The following is a 17,685-nucleotide window of genomic DNA, read 5'->3' as shown; positions in this document are numbered from 1 at the left end:
AAACAGTTGTTACAAAAAGGCAGGGGTGACAGGTGTGACAGTCTGTGCACAGTGGCCCAGCCCAGAACTCCCAAACCCGGTTGCAGCTGCAGCTTTATTTCAATACAGATACCTGGCGCCACCCCCAGGGGTAAATCCAGCTCTCCCCTCTGATGCTTCCCCGGCCCACCTCGAGGAATAATGACCCTGCGGCCAGGTCCCACAAGAGAGGGGCGCGGGACACAGGAGGTCCTCTTACTGACACTCGGGCTGCAGGGGCGGGGCCAGAGCACCACCAAGAGGGAGCAACGCTGCTCCTAGAGAGGCTCGGCCGCGGCCTGGTGACGCACTTCCGACTGCGCCGTGGTAATGTCCGCAGCGGAGGTGAGTGTGGGACTGCGCTTGGCGGGGGCGGTACCCTGGTCGGTGGCTGTGGGTTGGGCAGGGATGCCGCTTGGGTAGGGCGATGATCCGCGGTCCTCCCGCGTCCGGCCTACATTCCCGCTTTGGACTTGGTGACCGAATTGGAAGGCGCAGCGTGGATTACTGCCACAGCACTCTGTTCCGGGAAGATGCCACTGACCTTTCGGGAAGATGTGTCGGAGCAGCCAGGGTGTGGAATATTTGCAGGGGTGAAACGGATTATGATATCGCGAGTCTTGACGTGTTGAACTCGTACAGGGACTGTTACCTATATGCACTTCTAATATGGACTGTATGCGCCTTGACCCTTAACATTGGGTAGTGAATCAGGGTTCAGTGAGCACAGAAAAAGCAGAGCCCCTCCGGGTCAGCGGGGAGTAGAAGCAGGCGGCTTTTCGAGAGCATTGTCTTCTGGAGCTGGCAGTTCCAAAAGGTAATTTGGCCTTGTCTCGGGCTGTTGGGATGACATGACTTGGGGATGATTTCTATGTTGTAATCACTTATTTACTCAGTTGAAGAATACACATAAAATACACATCATAAGATAGCTCCAGAGTGGCTCATTCATACCGTAATGAAAGTTACACGAAAATTATGCTACACTAAAATTATAAAATAGTAATTAAAACATGAAATACAAAAAAGAAAACCTCTGGAATGTGGCTAATCGTGTATTCAGAGGAAAATTTACATTCTTATAGGTTTTCATTGCCAAACAGGAAAGAATGAAATAATACATCGTGCATCTTCAAGAAGCATTTGGGCAGAGGTTTTTTTTTTTTTTTTTTTTTAATTTTTTTTTTTAGATTTTTTTTATTCATGCATTTGACAGACAGAGATCACAAGTAGGCAGAGAGGCAGGCAGAGAGAGAGGAGGAAGCAGGCTCCCTGCGAAGCAGAGAGCCCGATGTGGGGCTCGATCCCAGCACCCTGGAATCATGACCTGAGCTGAAGGCAGAGACATAACCCACTGAGCCACCCAGGCGCCCTGGGCAGAGGTTTTTTAACCTTATAGTACCTATTACTAGTTAAAACACTACTTTCCAAAGTTATTTAGTTTTTTTCTTTCCCACCACTTCAGTGTGGTTATGTTACTCAGTTGTAGCATAATTAGGCTCATTTGATGTTTGTATTCCTTTTTGATTTGTCACCCCATCCCATCCTGGTTGGTTTATTTAATATATGTATATTTATTTATTTATTTGGATATGTGAAACGTTACTATGGTTATGAAAGTCAGAAGAAAAAGGCTAACTCAGAAGCATCACTGCCCCCCTCATCTCTTCTACCCGATTTCCTTTCATCCTCTTTTCCATCCCAGGCTCCTTTCATTTCCTGTCCATATCTGCGGCAATGATTCTCCTTAGTTTCTTATTTATTCTTCTATTTCTTTTTTGTACAAGTGACCAGATACACACATATTTTTTTTAAAGATTTTATTTATTTATTTGTCAGAGAGAGAGAGAGACAGAGAGAAAATCACAAGTAGGCAGAGAGGTAGGCAGAGGCAGAGGGAGAAGCAGGCTCCCTGCCGAGCAAGGAGCCGGATATGGGACTCGATCCCAGGACGCTAGGATCATGACCTGAGCCGAAGGCAGCCGCTTAACCAACTGAGCCACCCAGGCATCCCCACACATATTTTTTTTTATGCTCCTGTTATTTGTACAAGAGGTAGCATACTGCCTTTTGCACTTTGCTTGTTTCATTTGACAATATGTTCTGGAAATCACTCCTTTTTATAGAGCTAAGTATGCTTTTTTAAATGTTACTCATGCATACTGAAGACTTCCTCTAGCATGGCATTTAAGAAGCATAGTAGTGGGGCGCCTGGGTGGCTCAGTGGATTGGGCCGCTGCCTTCGGCCTTGGGCTCAGGTCATGATCTCGGGGTCCTGGGATCAAGCCCCGCATTGGGCTCTCTGCTCCGCAGGGAGCCTGCTTCCTCCTCTCTCTCTGCCTGCCTCTCTGCCGACTTGTGATCTCTCTCTCTGTCAAATGAATAAATAAAATCTTAAAAAAAAAAAAAAAAAAAAAAAAAAAAAGAAGCATAGTAGTAGCAGGGCGCCTGAGTGGCTCAGTTGTTAAGTGTCTGCCTTCAGCTCAGGTCCTGATCCCAGGATCCTAGGATTGAGCCCCTCATTAGGCTTCCTGCTCGGAGAGAAGCCTGCTTCTTCCTCTCCCACTCCCCCTGCCTGTGTTCCCTTTCTTGCTGTATCTCTCTCTGTCAAATAAATAAATAAAATCTTTAGAAAAAGAAAAAAAAAAGCATAGTAGTAAAATGCGTACCCATGAACACACCACCCCACTAAGGAGAACATTTCCAGTAATGCTTCTCAACCCAGCTCCCAGCTTCCCCACCCCTCTAGAGGTAACAACTATCTTGAATTTTGTGTTAGTCATAGTCTTACCTATTTATAAAAATAATTTTATCTCATAAAATATGTCTGTAAACAATGTTTAATTTTTGAGCTTTATGCAAATGGCCTTGTAGTGTCTGTAGTCATCTGGGACTTGTATGACTCAATATTACGTTCCTGAAATCATCTCTGTTGTGGTGTGTAATTGTGAGCCATTCATCTATGCTGCTGGATAATATTCCTTTTTAAAAATGAGGACAGTTTATTTATGTATTCTAAATGGATATGTGAGTTGTTTCCAGTGTTTGGTATTCACATACTCACAATGAATAATTTTGTACATGTTTTCTACATAATGAGGGTTTCTCTAAGGCATAAATTCTAAAATGTAAGCATGAGTATTGAATTTTATCAAATGCCTTTGGCATCTGTTGGGATAGAGAGTGTGTTTATCTTTCTTTGATTTATTCATGTGGAAAAGTGTACTAATCTGTATTCTAATATTAAGCTTTACTCGCATTCGTGGGAAGATCCCTTTTAGTCATGGTATGTCACTGTAATGAAATACTGGAGTGTATTCCTTTATATTGGGGATTTTTCTGTCAGTATTCATAAATGAGACTGGTTTGTGGTTTTTGTATCGGTGTTGTGCTGGCATCATAAAAAGGACCAGGAAACTTATTTTGCTCTTCTCTCCTACAGTTTCAGTTGTGCTAGAATTACTCATTTCTTAAAGACTTGAAAAGATTTGTCCGTGATACATACAGGCTCGGTGTTTTGTGAGAGTTGGCTCTTTACTGGCTGTCTCAGTTTAATTAGGTAAAAGTAATCAGGGATTCCAGAGAAATAGCTACATAATAAAACTAGTAGAGTTGATTTACTAGATCCGAATAGAATTACATGTTCTTCTCTCATAGAATAAGTTTTCTTTGTAAGTACTCACACTTCAGCCAACAGAAAAAGACCTCAAAATCTGTAAAGCAGAAGTAAATAGATCAGGTTATTTAAACCCTGTGCAGTAAAGCCAGAAGTTATGAACAGAGAAGAAATTAGCAACAGACTATCCTAACAGTCTGTGGTCGGAGACAAAACACAATTGCTGACAGGCTATAAAATGTAATTAACATAATTAAAACATGAAATACTAAAAAACCTCTGGCATGTGGCCAGCGGTGTATTCAAAGGGAAAATTTATGGGTTTACAGATTTTAATTGCTAAATAGGAAAGAATGAAAATAAATGAATAAATCATGCAACCTCAAGAAGGTAGAAAGAAAGGATGCCTGGGTGACTCAGTCGATTGAGTGTCTGCCTTCAGCTTGGGTCATGGTCCTGGAATCCTGCGATTGAGCCCCGCGTCAGGCTCCCTGCTAAGTGGAGAGCCTACTTCTCCCTCTGCCTGCTGCTCTCCCTGATTGTGCTCTTTCTCTCTCTCACTCTATCTCAAATAAATAAATAAAATCTTAAAAAAAAAAAAGGTAGAAAAAAGCCTTCTGTAGTCCAGCTTCCCCCAAAAGCAGAACACAAGACAGAAATTTGTGTGCTGGCAGTTTACTTGGGAACGTATTCCAAGGGCAGAGTGGAAGACAAGGGGAATGAAACAAGAGGGAGAGCCAATACGAGGGTACGTTGTCGGGCTGGCTTGTCGACAGGCTACTGGTGCTCAGTTTTGCAGGATCATTGAGAAGCCTTGGAATCTCAAGTAGGAGACTGAAGGGGAAAGTATTTATCCACTGACCTCTGTCCCCTGTTGGTCATGAGTATTCTCATAGGCATTAACTTCTGCCTATCAGGACCTAGCAGGTGTCCCTGGGTATCTGCAGATGTCCCCCACAGGACACCAGAGAAGCCCCAGGGCAGGAATCAGCCATATGTGGTATAGATCCTTGAGGATGCGTTGGTGGGTTATACCCGCACAAAGCCGGTCAAAGTCTCTGGCACTGGACTGAGACCAGAGGATTTAGAGGGGAACAGAAGGTGTACCTCTCACAGAGGTACTAAGGAAACAAAGAAAGCCGAACTTAATGAGCTAAAAGGAAATAGAAAAGAGTGGTGTTCTAAAATAAATAGAAAAATTTGTTGTTTAAAAATAAAACAACATTCAGGTAGACAAACCATTGTTCAAGTTAACTTTATTAGTCTGCTCAGGCCACCATACAGAATACCATAGACTGCATGTTTCAAACACCAGAAATTTATTTTTCACAGTTCTAGAGGCTGAAAGCCCAAGTTTCAGGTGCTAGACAATTTGGCTCTTGGTGAGGGCTCTCCTTGGGTTGCTGGACCCAGCAGACTCACTGGGTCTGCATGTAGTAGAAAAAGAACGCTGGTGTCCTTCCTCCTTTTTGTAAGGGCACCAGCCCTATCAGAGTAGGGCTCAGATTTATGACTTTGTTTAACCTTATTACCTCCTCACAGGTTCTATATCCAAATATAGTCACATTGGGGGATAGGACTTCAACATATGAATCTTGGAGAGGACACCTTCCATCCGTAACATTAACAAAGGGGAAGGGGTCTAGAAAACACATGTATTCTTGTATTCAAAAGTGGGAAAAGCAAAGTAGCTCCAGATATGGAAGAAATGAAAAGAATCACGAACCAGTGGTTTCCACAACTCTGCACTCAAGTTGAAATCCTGGAAGACATGAATGGTATTTTAGGAAAACACGTATTTTCAAGATAAACGTTGGCAGCAGCAAAAACCTGAAAATAAGCAGTCCATATGTTTTGAATACGGTGAACAAGGGGTGCTGGGTCCTGGGACCCTAGATGATACAGTGACCCCCTCTCTCAGGGAGCCGAGGCTCTGGCTTCTTCACTGTCAGAGGCCGGAGAACAGGAGGAGGCAGCCTGGGACCTCAAAGGTAAGCCTGGGCCGTGCGGGAGGCTGGCGTCCCACGGTCTCTACAGAGATAGTGGGGCTCTTGAGGACACTCAGCTGTGGGAGGGAGCAGGCAGGTTGGGGGGGTGCGGGGAGCGGGCAGCTGTCTCCTTCAGCTCCCAGGGGCCTGACTCGGGTCTCTGTGTGGGGGCCGTAGCCCGGGCAGCTTGGCTTTTCTTGCAGCGTAATCGAGGGTGTTGCTTGTTTAGAGGGAAACAAGTAAGTCCAGGATCTTGGTAATGTTCTATTAAGCTGCATTGTTGCTATGTGGGTCTTTGTTTTGTTATCCTTTAGGCCCTGAATACTCTTTATGTCTGCCCGTGTGTGTGTGAGATCCCTGGGTTCCTGACAGCATCAGTGTCATGCTGGGAGGGGCCCTGGGCACTGAGCCAGTGAACGGATCACCCCCTTCTTTGCGTCTGGACAGTGGCTGCCTGCGTCTCACATCTGTGAGGGGCCGTGTGGTTCCTTCTGGGACGGGGCTCACCTCACGCTTTCTCTCTGTTTTTCCTCAGCTCCAGCCCTGCTCTGAGAGGGAAAGCACGTGACGGCCGCCATGCCCTGGACAGCCGGGCCCCAGGTGAGCTGTGGCTCCTTCAGCTCTTCCTCCGAACAGTTTCAAACGGAAGAAAACCGAGAAGGGAAGCTGGTGAGCTTTGGGGTGGAAGCTGGAGGGGCCCTCCTCGCTTCTGCCCGGCACTGGTGAGAAGAGCAGTGATGGGACGGGACGGAAGCAGCAGGAGAGCATCCCCGAAGGCAGGAGTGAAGTGTTCTGCACACCGAGGTGCTTCGCTCCTCTGGTGACAAGGAAACACGGGAGCCGCCCGTGGAGGGTGCTCCATTCGTGGGTGTGGATGGAGGGGTTAGCAGAGGATGAGGCTGCCCAGGGGCTGGGCCGTAGGTGAAGAGGAGTGGTGGGACTGGGTTAGCATGAAGGCTGGCTTGGTGGGGGCAGGGAGACGAGAAGAGTGGGGTCCCTAGGGGGGAAAGAAAGTCCTGTGGGACAGGATGTCTCACTGCATCCCAGAGAGGCCTTCGGGGCTTGGGTGCAGGAGCTCCAACTTTGGGTCTCTGTTAAGAGCTCTGGACCCTCCCCCGGCTCAGAGAAATAAGCATGCAAACCACGGTCTCCATACAGTTTCAAGTTCATGGGCCTCCATGGACTACAGTTTGGAAATAACGGTAGTCAAAGGAACTCCAGTAACATTGTTTGAGGCTTGCTCTCCTGCGGGCACCCCATTAAGCACTCGGGTGGATTGCTTAGTCCTGACACCCGCCCTCTGCGCTAGGGGCTGTGTTGTGCTCTTTCTGCCACAGAAAACATGAGGGCAACGGGGAGTAGAATGCCTTGCCCAAGGTCATACAGCCAATGTTTGATTTTTTTTTTTTTTAAGATTTTTATGTATTTATTTGAGAGAGAATGAGAAAGAGAGAGAGCACGAGAAGGGGAGGGCCAGAGGGAGAAGCAGACTCCTCACAGAGCAGGGAGCCCAACGCGGGACTTGATCCTGGGACTCCAGGATCATGACCTGAGTCGAAGGCAGTTGCTTAAGCAACTGAGCCACCAGGCGCCGCCCCCCCGCCAACTGTGTTTGATTCCTCACTGCTCATCCTTATGATACGTGTGCGACCCGTGAAGTTAATATGGTCAGAGTTGTGATGGCTTTGTAGGGAATAATTTTTAGGGGTGATTCAAAAAGAAGCTGACCACTTCAGTAAGAATTCCATTGGTCCAGGTTGGTGTGGGCTTCATCAAGGAAAGTAGTTGTTAAAGAAAAAGAATCCAGCTCAAGTAATACTTAACATAAAAAGCTTTAGGATGTTGAGAGTCAAAGGACTGGGTGGGGGGGTAGGTAAGGGAGAGGGAGGAATCAGGAACAGTCCCCAGGGTTCTGGCTGAGGTTTCCTGCACACGTGGTGGGGGATGTTGGGGTTCAGGAAGAGGCGCCAACTTCCTAGGGTGAAGGGTGGTGGTGGCGGCGGTGAAGGCATTTAATATTGATCAGAGAAGTTCCGTGACCCATCCGAGGTCACAGAGGAGTGACTTGCAGACTCATGCAGAGGTTGGACTAGAATTGCTGATGGCTGGAGGTCAGTAGAAGGAAGCAAGACAGATCCTGGAAGAGAAGAATTGAGGGCATATCCCTGCCAGTGTGTCTCCAGGGTTGTTGGGAAGGGGGCAGAGAGAGAGAAAGCGACCAGAGGCTACAGGTCCCCCAAAGGGAGGCGTCAGCCCTGATGGCAGAGCCTGTGCTGAGCACGTGGAGTAGTGACGCAGAGAGGAGCAGCTGGAGGGGTGGCCGAGTAGCTGGCCAACCGGAAAGCTGATCTTCCCTGTTTCCCGAACCTTCTCAGAGAAACAGTGAATTCTTGGGTGAAATTGAAAAGGAGGAGAGGCATGAATGGGAGAGGGTAACAGAAAATGTTGGATTTTCAGCAAAGATGCCTCTGGAAGCAGAATGGGCCGCAGCCCCCACCTTAGCCAGTCAGGACAGTGCCGAGTCTGGTGGCGCTCAGGCAGCTGCATTGCCTTTCGTAGCAGCAGCAGTGACAGCGGGCGCTGGACCAGATGGAGGCCAGAGCTCTTCTTCCAGGGTGGATGGAGGTTATCGGGAGGGGAGCAGGATGGAGAAGCTGAGATTTCGAGTGGGAATGCTGGTGGCTTGGTCCTGAGCTGCATCTGCCTCTGAGGATGGGGCCTAACGGAAACAGTGGAGTTGCCGTGGGGGAACTCGATTATGGGAATTTTCTTCCTGTCATCCCAACTTGGGATATCGTTTTTAAACGTAAAATATGGCATGAGGTTCCCTGCCATGAGAGAAGTCAGATATTCTCCATCATGTACTTTCCAGGTGCTATTTCTCAACCTGTCCCCTTTTCATTAATTCTGTGCTCTTCACAAGCTCCCTCCCCAAGCCCTTATACTGCCCTCTGCCCCTCACTTAGGGCCTGAGCCATGGAATTGGCCCTAGGGCAGCCGGAACCTGTTGTTTCAGAAGTCGGTGACCTTCGAGGACGTGGCTGTGTACTTCACCCAGACGGAATGGGATGGCCTGTCCCCTGCACAGAGGGCCCTGTACAGGGATGTGATGCTGGAGAATTATGGGAATGTGGCCTCCCTGGGTAAGGCCTCTCTCCCCCTGGGACCCGGACTCTGCCAGTTGGGGTTTCCTGGCTTATTGCCCCCTAACGGATTGCAGGTGGGGTCTCTGGTAATCCTTTACTGAGTGGGAACCCCAGGGGCTGAGATTCCTAATCCCCCTTGAGTCAGGGGTTGCTGGGAAGGGTGAACCTCAAGCCTTTTTTGGGCCCATACAGGACTTTGCCAGGACTGGTGTGCACTCTCTATCCACCCTCTAGAAGTTGTGGTTTGGATACAGTGTGGAAAAAAGAAACTTACTGTTTCACACAGCGTTATCTTTGGGTTCACCCTCACCCAACCTGCGTATCTTGAGGCCTTCTGGGCCCAAGTCTGGGCCATTCTCAACTCCTCCCACACCTTCTCAGGCACTCCCCCACGTACATATACCTTGCAGGCCTCCCATCTTTCCAGTTGTCCCCCCGAACCCCCTCTTAGCCATAGTCTTTAGGCACGGGATCCCCTAGAACTCTTTATTTTGCCTTCCCATTGCCAAGACAGTCTGAGGAGATGCTTAAGAACTCATCTGTGGGACATTATTCACCCATGTTTCCCATTTCTTTTCCCCTAAACAGGATTTTCGCTTCTCAAACCTGCTGTGATCTCACAGCTGGAGGGAGCAGGGGAGCTGGGGCGCCCATCTCCACTGGTGGCTGGAACAGAAATAGGCCCCCAGGGCCTCTGGACTGGTAAGGGACATACAGGTTGCCTAATATGGGGGAAAGTTTAACTCTTTAAGAAGGAGGTCAGCTTAAGCAGCATATAAGCATGCCAGCTGACAGAGTAAAATTTAAATAAATGATGATTTATAGAGATAGGTACAGTTGGACCTCTTTTTCTAATTTGTTGTTTCTGATTCCAAGAACAGATCTGTTTTCAGATGTCTCATTCTGATTCTTTCCAGTCCTAATTTTGGAATTCTACCTTTCTCAGATGAAATGAATGGATTCTGTGTTTAGGTCCTTGCTACTTCTAAGCATTGTACACTTAATGTGATGGGTGGAGAATTAACAGTCTTTTTATACAGAAAGACAGAATAGCCTGGCGGTTAAAAGTACAGTCTTTGGAGTAGACTTCCCTGAGGTACCATCCTAACTGCTCTTCCTAGTTACATGACTTCCTACTTGTGACTTTAAGCAGGTCCATTATTTGAGTTCTCTAAGGTATTCAGTGTTTTTATCCCTGAAAATAGAGTAAGAAAATGAGAAAATAGTGCTGGTCTTACGGGTTGATTACACAAGATAATACATATTAAGTGCGTAACTTGTAGTGTGTTCTCAATGAAGTATTAGTTTTTATTAGTTTTTGCTTTGGAGAAGACAGCTGTATAGTAAGCTGTGGGAAATAAGGTGGAAAGGAGAAAGTGCTCTCAATTCAGTGCTTCTCAAATGATATGCAAATGAATCACTTGGGTGTCTTGCAAATATGTCTGTTGTCATATCGTAGGACCAAGATTCTGCATTTCTGTTAATTCTCAGATTCTGCCAATGTTTCTGGTTCCTAGACCATACTTGAAGTAGCATGTTACTCATTGGCTTAAGCAGAGTAGTTGCGAGATGATTTCCCATTTCCCACTTGTGTCCTTTCAGTGAATCCTTCTTTTTAAAAAGACAGTTTCAGGGCACCTGGGTGGCTCAGTTGGTTAAGTGGCTGCCTTCGGCTCAGGTCATGATCTCAGCAGGGAGCCTGCTTCTCCCCCTGCTTGTGTTCTCTCTCTCTCTGTCAAATAAATAAAATCTTTTTCAAAAAATAAAATAAATAAAATAAAAAGATAGTTCCAGTGGATTTTTGTTCCTTGTGACCATTCAGCCAGATGATCCCTGACCAAGGAAGACATGTTTTGCAAAATGAGGAGTTTAAAACGCATTGCATATAGAAGGGAAAGAAATGATGTTGTGGAGCTCCTCGAAGGAGTCTGAATTTCATTCTGTAGTTAGCAGAAAATTCCGAAGTCTGAAGTTTTCGAATAACCATCATGATCTATGCTGAGAATGAAACATTAATTAGTGTGTGAAGGTTAATTGGAGCAAGGAATCAAATGGCTTTTAGGCAGACAGAAGGGGAAGGTAGGTACAGGGCACAAGGCCCATGTCAGCAGAGTGGACTCTCTTCTAAAAAAAAAAAAAAAACTTTCAGAAAACAAAAAACAAAAACTTTCAGAAGTCCCAGTTGGTGACTTCTGTTTAAATCTCATTTGCTGGAACTGTCTTATGGCCCCCCTACTGCAAGAGGTAGTTTTTATTGCTACCTCAAAAAAATTGGAAAACATATTAGTAAGGAAGAAAGGGAGAATGCAGTTGATTAAGTAACTGATAGCATCTGCCACACCGTCGGATTTGGTAAATAGAAAGTCACTAGTATAGAAAAATTGGCAAAGAATATAAGTGTGATCCACATAAGAAGTACAGATTTTAATACATGTGAAAAATCTTCACCTTCTTAGAAACCAATGAAATACAAGTTAAAATAGAGATGTTCCACCTAACACACTTGACATAGGTGGGCTGGGTCCAAGGACCCGGGGGTGGGGAGGCTCCTGTAGGACCAGCCAAGAGGGTCCTGGCTTTGAGCAGGACAGAAACCAAGTGCAAGCCAGGAGGAAGTGAGAGCAGAGTTTATTGCGTACATAAGTGATAGCAGATAGCAGATGGAGGGTTTGGGAGACTCAAAGGAAAGAAAAGTGAGTGTCTTCTTTGCTTGGGGTCTAGGGTTTTTACTGAGGACTGGGGTGGGTCCAGTATACATGTCCTCCTCAGACACCCAGGAGCTGGTCAGAACAAAGACAAGTGCCTAGGTGTCCTCCATAAAGCACTTATTACCTGGAGTGAGGTGGTTTTGGCATCAGGAGTTCTAGAGTCAGTGGTCTAGAAAATGTACATGACGACCTGCTTGGTCATTAGATGCTATCACCTGTGCTGGAAGACTCCAAAAAATCATTAACTCCTTGACCCTTGTAAGAAGGACATACATCATTTGTACTGTAAGGCATGTACAAGGCAGGGGTACAGGTTATAGCAAGAACAGAAGCAGGAAAAGAAGCAAAAAGCAGTTTTTCATGGAGTTCCTTCAGTTTCCCTAGTTCATACAGAGAACAGTTATATTGATGGAGAGAATACACCAAACTGGAATAGAGTTTTGGAGGTGAATGTGAATCTGTAGTCTTTCTAGAAAGTACTTTAGCAGTACATATCAAGAGCTTTTTAAAGTCTGTCCTTAATAGTCTGGATATTTTCTCCTAGACTATCCTAATAAAGTAATCAGAGACACAAACAAAGATGTAGATGCACAAAAGTTCATCATGATTTTATATAATAAAATGTTGGAAATAACATTTCCAACAGACATTCAGTATAGAGCCATTCAGTATAAAGAGAACTGATTAAATTAAGATACTTCTACAGGATGGAATGCTATTTAAAAAATATTTTTATAGGGGAGCCTGGGTGGCTTAATGGGTTAAAGGCTCCTGCCTATGGCTTGGGTCATGATCCCAGGATCCTGGGATCAAGCCCCGCATCAGGCTCTCTGCTCAGCAGGCAGCCTACTTCCCCTTCTCTCTCTCCGCCTGCCTAACTACTTGTGATCTCTGTCTGTCAAATGAATAAATAAAATCTTTAAAAAAAAATTTTTTTTTTACAAACTAAAGATACTGGAAAATTGTCATTATTAGTGTTAAGGAAGAAAAATATTTTCAATTTTGAATAAAAACATTTTTAGAAAATGATTGGAAGGAAAAGTCTTTGGGGAAGGAGATAACATCAGAAAAGTAGGTGTAGTTGTTAGATGGTTATATTTCATGTAACTTGAATTTTCTTCTTGGCATGTTTCTGATATTAGGGATGAATACTATTTTTATAATTAGGAAAAGACCAACAGTGCTTTGAAAATGATTGCTAGGGAAATCCACGTCACTTGGGTCTCTTGAGGGTGATTAGAATGAAATCCTGGGGCAGGGGGCTTAATACATGTGTTGAGGCGAGATGGGAGATGAAAAGCAGAGGCAGCATTTTGAGATCAGTTTTGAGAAGTTTGGGAACAAAGACATCCCTAGCTCTATTGGGACTGTAGAGATTCCAAAAAGAATGTTAGGAACAGGAGCTCCTGGGTGGCTCAGTCCCCTTGCCTTCAGCTCAGGTCATGATCTTGGGGTCCTGGGATTGAGTCCCTTGTCAGGCTCTCTGCTCAGTGGGAAGCCAGCTTCTCCCTCTCCCTCTGCCTCTCCCCCTGCTTATGTGCTTTCTCTGTTAAATGAATGGATAAAATCTTAAAAAAAAAAAAAAAAAAAGAAGAAGAAGAACAACATTGCATTAGGGACTGACCAGTTTTGGGATTGAGGGAAGAAGAAGGAAAGGCAAGGAGAGTTCTGCAGAGCTCTGGAGGGGGGGCGGGAAGAGATGGATCAAAGGGATAAAGTGGGCCTCAAGACTGCTTATCTGAGGAGAGAAAAAAGAAGGTGAAGGAGGAATTTTGGAAAGCCATGTGTTTAAGTTCTAAAAAGAGAAACCAAGTTCTTTCCCTCTCACCTCCTGGTGCTGCAAACTCTTGCCGTCCTCAGTGTTGCTACATGTTGTTGGATCCTGTGCCTTTTCCTTCTTAAGCAGTGTCCATTGTCATCAACAAGGGACTTAAGGACACGGGGATAGCAGAGACAAAACTGCGAATATAGTAAAGTGTGGAGTCATGGAAAGAATGCTCATCCGGTGGATAAAACCTAGGATTTTATTCCATTCCTGTCCCACTTAACCTTTATGTTACTGGTTATTTACGTCGAGGTTGGTAATCTTTTGAAATTGTTCATGCTCAAAACTGTACAGGAAGTGTGGAAAGCACACTGGAGAACAAAGTCTCCCGGACTTCCTGTACTGATTTGCTCAGTTTCTTGTGTGTTCTTCCAGGAGTTTTCTAGGCATGCCCATACAAATATATAAGTATATATCGGCCCATTTATTTTTCCCTCATGCAAATGGAATCTGCCTGACATCCATTTGTCAGCTTGTTTTTCCATTTAGTAGTGTATCTTGGACATCTTTTCACATCAGCACATGTGGATTTATTTCTTCTTTCCTTCCCCCATCCCCCCTTTTTTTAAACCAGCTACATATTGCTCTACCTTGTGGATGAACCTTAGATTCTTTGACCTAGTTTGGTGATTTTCAAGAGACTCTTGATTAATTATGATTCTTTATTCCTTTTACCATAGTTCTTTTCTCTAACATGGTTCTTACATGATATTTTGTGTTTTCTGGTTTTTTTTAATAGTAGATATTGATATCCAGACTGACAATAATTTGACAAAGGAAGTGTTTGAAGAAAAACACAGTACATCATTTGAACTTCAGAGGCACTTTTCCCAGGGAACAGACTTTTCAGAAGCCTGTATTCTAGAGAAACAGCAGGAAGTCCATTTAGTAGGAAGCATGAAGAAAGAAAATAGCGTCATTGATGGAACAGTGAAAGACGACACAAGCCCTGTGGAGGGGCGTTTGTTTAGTCAGAGTCCCAACTTGGGTCAGTGTCACGCCGTCAGCCCTGGAGAGCAGCCTCCTGAATGTATAGGATTGGAGAGAGCCTTCAGCTTTGACACAAAACTTATTCAGCATGAAATAATTAATTCTGGGGACAGACCTTTTAAACGTGAAGAATTAGTGGAAACCTTCAGGTGTAACTCTGAGCATCAAGATGGCCACACTGGGGAGAAGCCCTATCGGTGTAAAGAGTGTGGCAAAGCCTTTAGCATTAATGCAAAATTAATTTGGCATCAGAGACGTCATAGTGGGGAGAAACCCTTCAAATGTGTGGAGTGTGGGAAAAGCTTCAGTTACAGTTCCCATTATATCACACATCAGACAATCCACAGTGGGGAGAAGCCCTATCAATGCAAGGTATGTGGGAAAGCCTTCAGCGTGAATGGGAGTCTAAGTCGCCATCAGAGAATCCATACAGGAGAGAAGCCCTATCAGTGCAAGGAGTGTGGAAGTGGCTTCAGCTGTAGTTCTGCATACATCACACACCAGAGGGTCCACACTGGAGAGAAGCCCTATGAGTGCAAAGACTGTGGGAAAGCTTTCAGTGTGAATGCAAAATTAATTCAGCATCAGAGGATCCACACTGGAGAGAAACCTTACGAGTGTAATGAGTGTGGGAAAGGCTTCAGGTGCAGCTCCCAGCTGCGGCAGCATCAGAGCGTCCACACTGGGGAGAAGCCCTATCAGTGTAAGGAGTGTGCAAAAGCCTTCAGTAATAACGCAAAACTCATTCAGCATCAAAGAATCCACACAGGCGAGAAGCCCTATGAGTGTACTGAATGTGGAAAAGCCTTTAGTGTCAAAGGGAAGTTAATCCAGCACCAGAGAATTCACACAGGTGAGAAACCCTATGGGTGTAACGAATGTGGGAAAGCCTTCAGGTGTAATTCCCAGCTGCGGCAGCATCTGAGAATCCACACGGGGGAAAAGCCCTACGAGTGCAGTGAGTGTGGAAAGGCCTTCAGCGTTAATGCAAAACTAATGCAGCATCAGAGGATTCATACTGGGGAGAAACCCTTTGAGTGTAATGAGTGTGGGAAATGCTTTACTTCTAAAAGAAACCTGCTTGATCATCACCGAATCCATACTGGAGAAAAGCCGTATCAGTGTAAGGAATGTGGGAAAGCCTTCAGTATCAATGCCAAACTAACGAGGCATCAGAGAATACACACTGGGGAGAAACCTTTCAAATGTATGGAATGTGAAAAAGCATTTAGCTGTAGTTCTGACTATATTGTACATCAGAGGATCCATACTGGAGAGAAACCCTTTCAGTGTAAGGAGTGTGGAAAGGCCTTCCACGTTAATGCCCATTTAATTCGGCATCAGAGAAGCCACACCGGGGAGAAACCGTTCAGATGTGTGGAGTGTGGCAAAGGGTTCAGCTATAGTTCTGACTGTATTATACATCAGACTGTCCATACTTGGAAGAAACCCTACGTGTGTAACGTGTGTGGGAAAGCCTTCAGGTTTAGCTTCCAACTTGCTCAGCATCAGAGTGTCCATAGTGAAGGAAAATCCTAATGAGAAGGATGTAGAAAACTCTCAAAGTTAATGAAATGGATCAAGTATCATCAGATTCGCTGTGGTAGAAAAACCTTGAGGGAAATGAATATGGCATCTTCCCATGGAAACACATATTTCCCCTCTTACTTTTTAAAATCAGGAATGATGACTGGTTAAAAAGTAACAACCAAAAATATATAGCTTGTCTTACACCGACAACCAATTAGAAAATATGAAAAGATCCCATTCCCAACATCATCAAGAAAAGTGGCTCTCCTGGGAATAAACTTAAGTGTTATACAGGATTTATATGGAGAAAGAAATCTCCACTGAGGGCCATAAAAGGAAAAATAAATGGGGAGAGAGGGAAACCTTGTTCTTCGATAGGAAGACTCATGAAGATCCTCCCTCTACCTAAGTCTACTTCCCTTTCATTTTGGACACCAAGCATGTATCCCTTTTGTAAAGAGGATAAACAATAAAGATTTCCTTAGAAAGAAAGGATGAGTAAATTCTTTATGTTCATGGAAGGGAGAAAACCTTTCCTAAGCATCATATGAAAGCTAGAAACCAGCCATAAGGGAAAATATCAACACACTGGCTTTTCAAAATATTTATTTTCTTGGTATAAGAAACAAAAGAACAAAATGACAAAAGAAAAAAATATTTAATATTAAAAATATTAAAAAAATAAATATTTATTTTCTTGATAACCCCAAATAAAGTTAAAAGGTAAAGCACAAAAAGTAGAAATACCTTTGTGCAATTTATAAGTCTTTAATATGTAAAGATAGATTTTATAATCAAAAAAGTAATCTAATAAAACCGAGAAAAATGACATCAGCAGGCAGTGTTTTAAAATATTAAAATAACTTAATAAAGGGATGTTCAGTCTCAGTCCTCTAAGGATTGAAAATGAAACATGCACACAGTTGTACACAGGGAGCCCTCCGACCTCTCTTCCACAGACCCTCCAACAGATACACACATAGCCACAATGTCCCCTATGTATGCAGAGACGGTACACCTCCAGAGGCCACTGACACCTGCCCCTGCGTGTTCTGTAGCTGAAGCAACCAGTGTTGGCTAAGGATGCTATCTTGAATATTTCAAAGGAACCATTCCTGTTAGAAAGCAAATGATATGATATAGGACCCCAGCAGAGCGTCAGGGGGATGCCATTGTGTGTAACTCCCATCGCTCTGCCCCAAGGCTCCTGGGAGCTGAGCAAGGGTGGAGGCCAGACCCTGGAGCCCCCAGAACATAGGAAGGAGCATGGCCTTTCTTCCCACTGACCATCTGACCCTGCTCCTCTGGCTGTTCCAGATGACACACTAAGGCCCAAAAGTGCCCCAGGCCATGGGTCCAAGTCCTTCATTTACTTAGAAACAGGCCCAAAGATGGATGCCACTACCTCTGGTCACAGCAAATCAGCTGCTGATGTGGTCCCTTTACCCAGGCCACAATGCCACAGCACTCCCCAAACCATCCTGGTCCATGAGCAGCCATTAGTTGGGTTTATACCCAACTAGGCCTGGCCCTGGCTCGCAGCAGGGTCTGGCAGTTTCTCTGCCATGGCAAGACCAAGGTGGGGATTCTAGGAGGGTCAAGAGCCACTAAGGATAGAACATACTGTCTGGAATCGGCTACCAGTGTTCTGTGTGACCATGGTCTCTCTCTGGGTCTCAGGCTCTTGTCAGTGGGTAAGGGATGGTCCCAGAATTCAAGGCCCTTCCCACCCAGATGGTCCTTCAAGGTTTTCTTCCTCTCTGTAGGTTTGTTACTGTCCAGGACAGGTCCTCTGCTCAGAGCCCAAGGACAAGAGAAGGAAGAAAGTTAGACACCTGCAGAACCTCCTGAAGTCACATGGCTC

General features: G+C 45.0%; 1 protein-coding gene across 9 annotated transcripts; it reads left to right on the top strand.

Annotated features, from left to right (window-relative positions):
- The first annotated feature begins 358 nt into the window (after positions 1-358).
- Positions 359-16,307, top strand: ZNF23 (zinc finger protein 23). Of its 9 annotated transcripts, none has more exons than XM_045988567.1 (6): positions 359-835; positions 5,556-5,625; positions 6,158-6,222; positions 8,639-8,765; positions 9,357-9,470; positions 14,041-16,307. In XM_045988567.1, the coding sequence occupies exons 3-6, from the start codon at positions 6,199-6,201 to the stop codon at positions 15,828-15,830; spliced, it is 2,055 nt and encodes a 684-aa protein (XP_045844523.1). In that variant the 5' UTR covers positions 359-835; positions 5,556-5,625; positions 6,158-6,198; the 3' UTR covers positions 15,831-16,307. The 9 variants fall into 9 exon arrangements, with proteins under 9 accessions (XP_045844523.1, XP_045844526.1, XP_045844522.1 ...); XM_045988570.1 differs by having other exon boundaries at positions 8,589-8,765; XM_045988566.1 differs by having other exon boundaries at positions 6,158-6,291; positions 14,044-16,307.
- Positions 16,308-17,685: the final 1,378 nt, after the last annotated feature.

This window comes from Meles meles, chromosome 19 (genome assembly GCF_922984935.1).
Source record: "Meles meles chromosome 19, mMelMel3.1 paternal haplotype, whole genome shotgun sequence".
In the NCBI taxonomy this organism is placed as follows: Eukaryota; Metazoa; Chordata; class Mammalia; order Carnivora; family Mustelidae; genus Meles; species Meles meles.
This window is presented reverse-complemented; position numbering and strand designations above follow the sequence as displayed.

What these genes read in the sequence shown, in the direction of transcription:
- ZNF23 (XM_045988565.1), top strand. Translation starts at nt 6,199, where the DNA reads ATGCCCTGGACAGCCGGGCCCCAGGTGAGCTGTGGCTCCTTCAGCTCT. An exon ending in AAAACCGAGAAGGGAAGCTG is followed by an intron (nt 6,292 to 8,638) that starts GTGAGCTTTGGG and finishes CTGTTGTTTCAG; the next exon opens with AAGTCGGTGACCTTCGAGGA. An exon ending in CCCCCAGGGCCTCTGGACTG is followed by an intron (nt 9,471 to 14,040) that starts GTAAGGGACATA and finishes TTTTTTTAATAG; the next exon opens with TAGATATTGATATCCAGACT.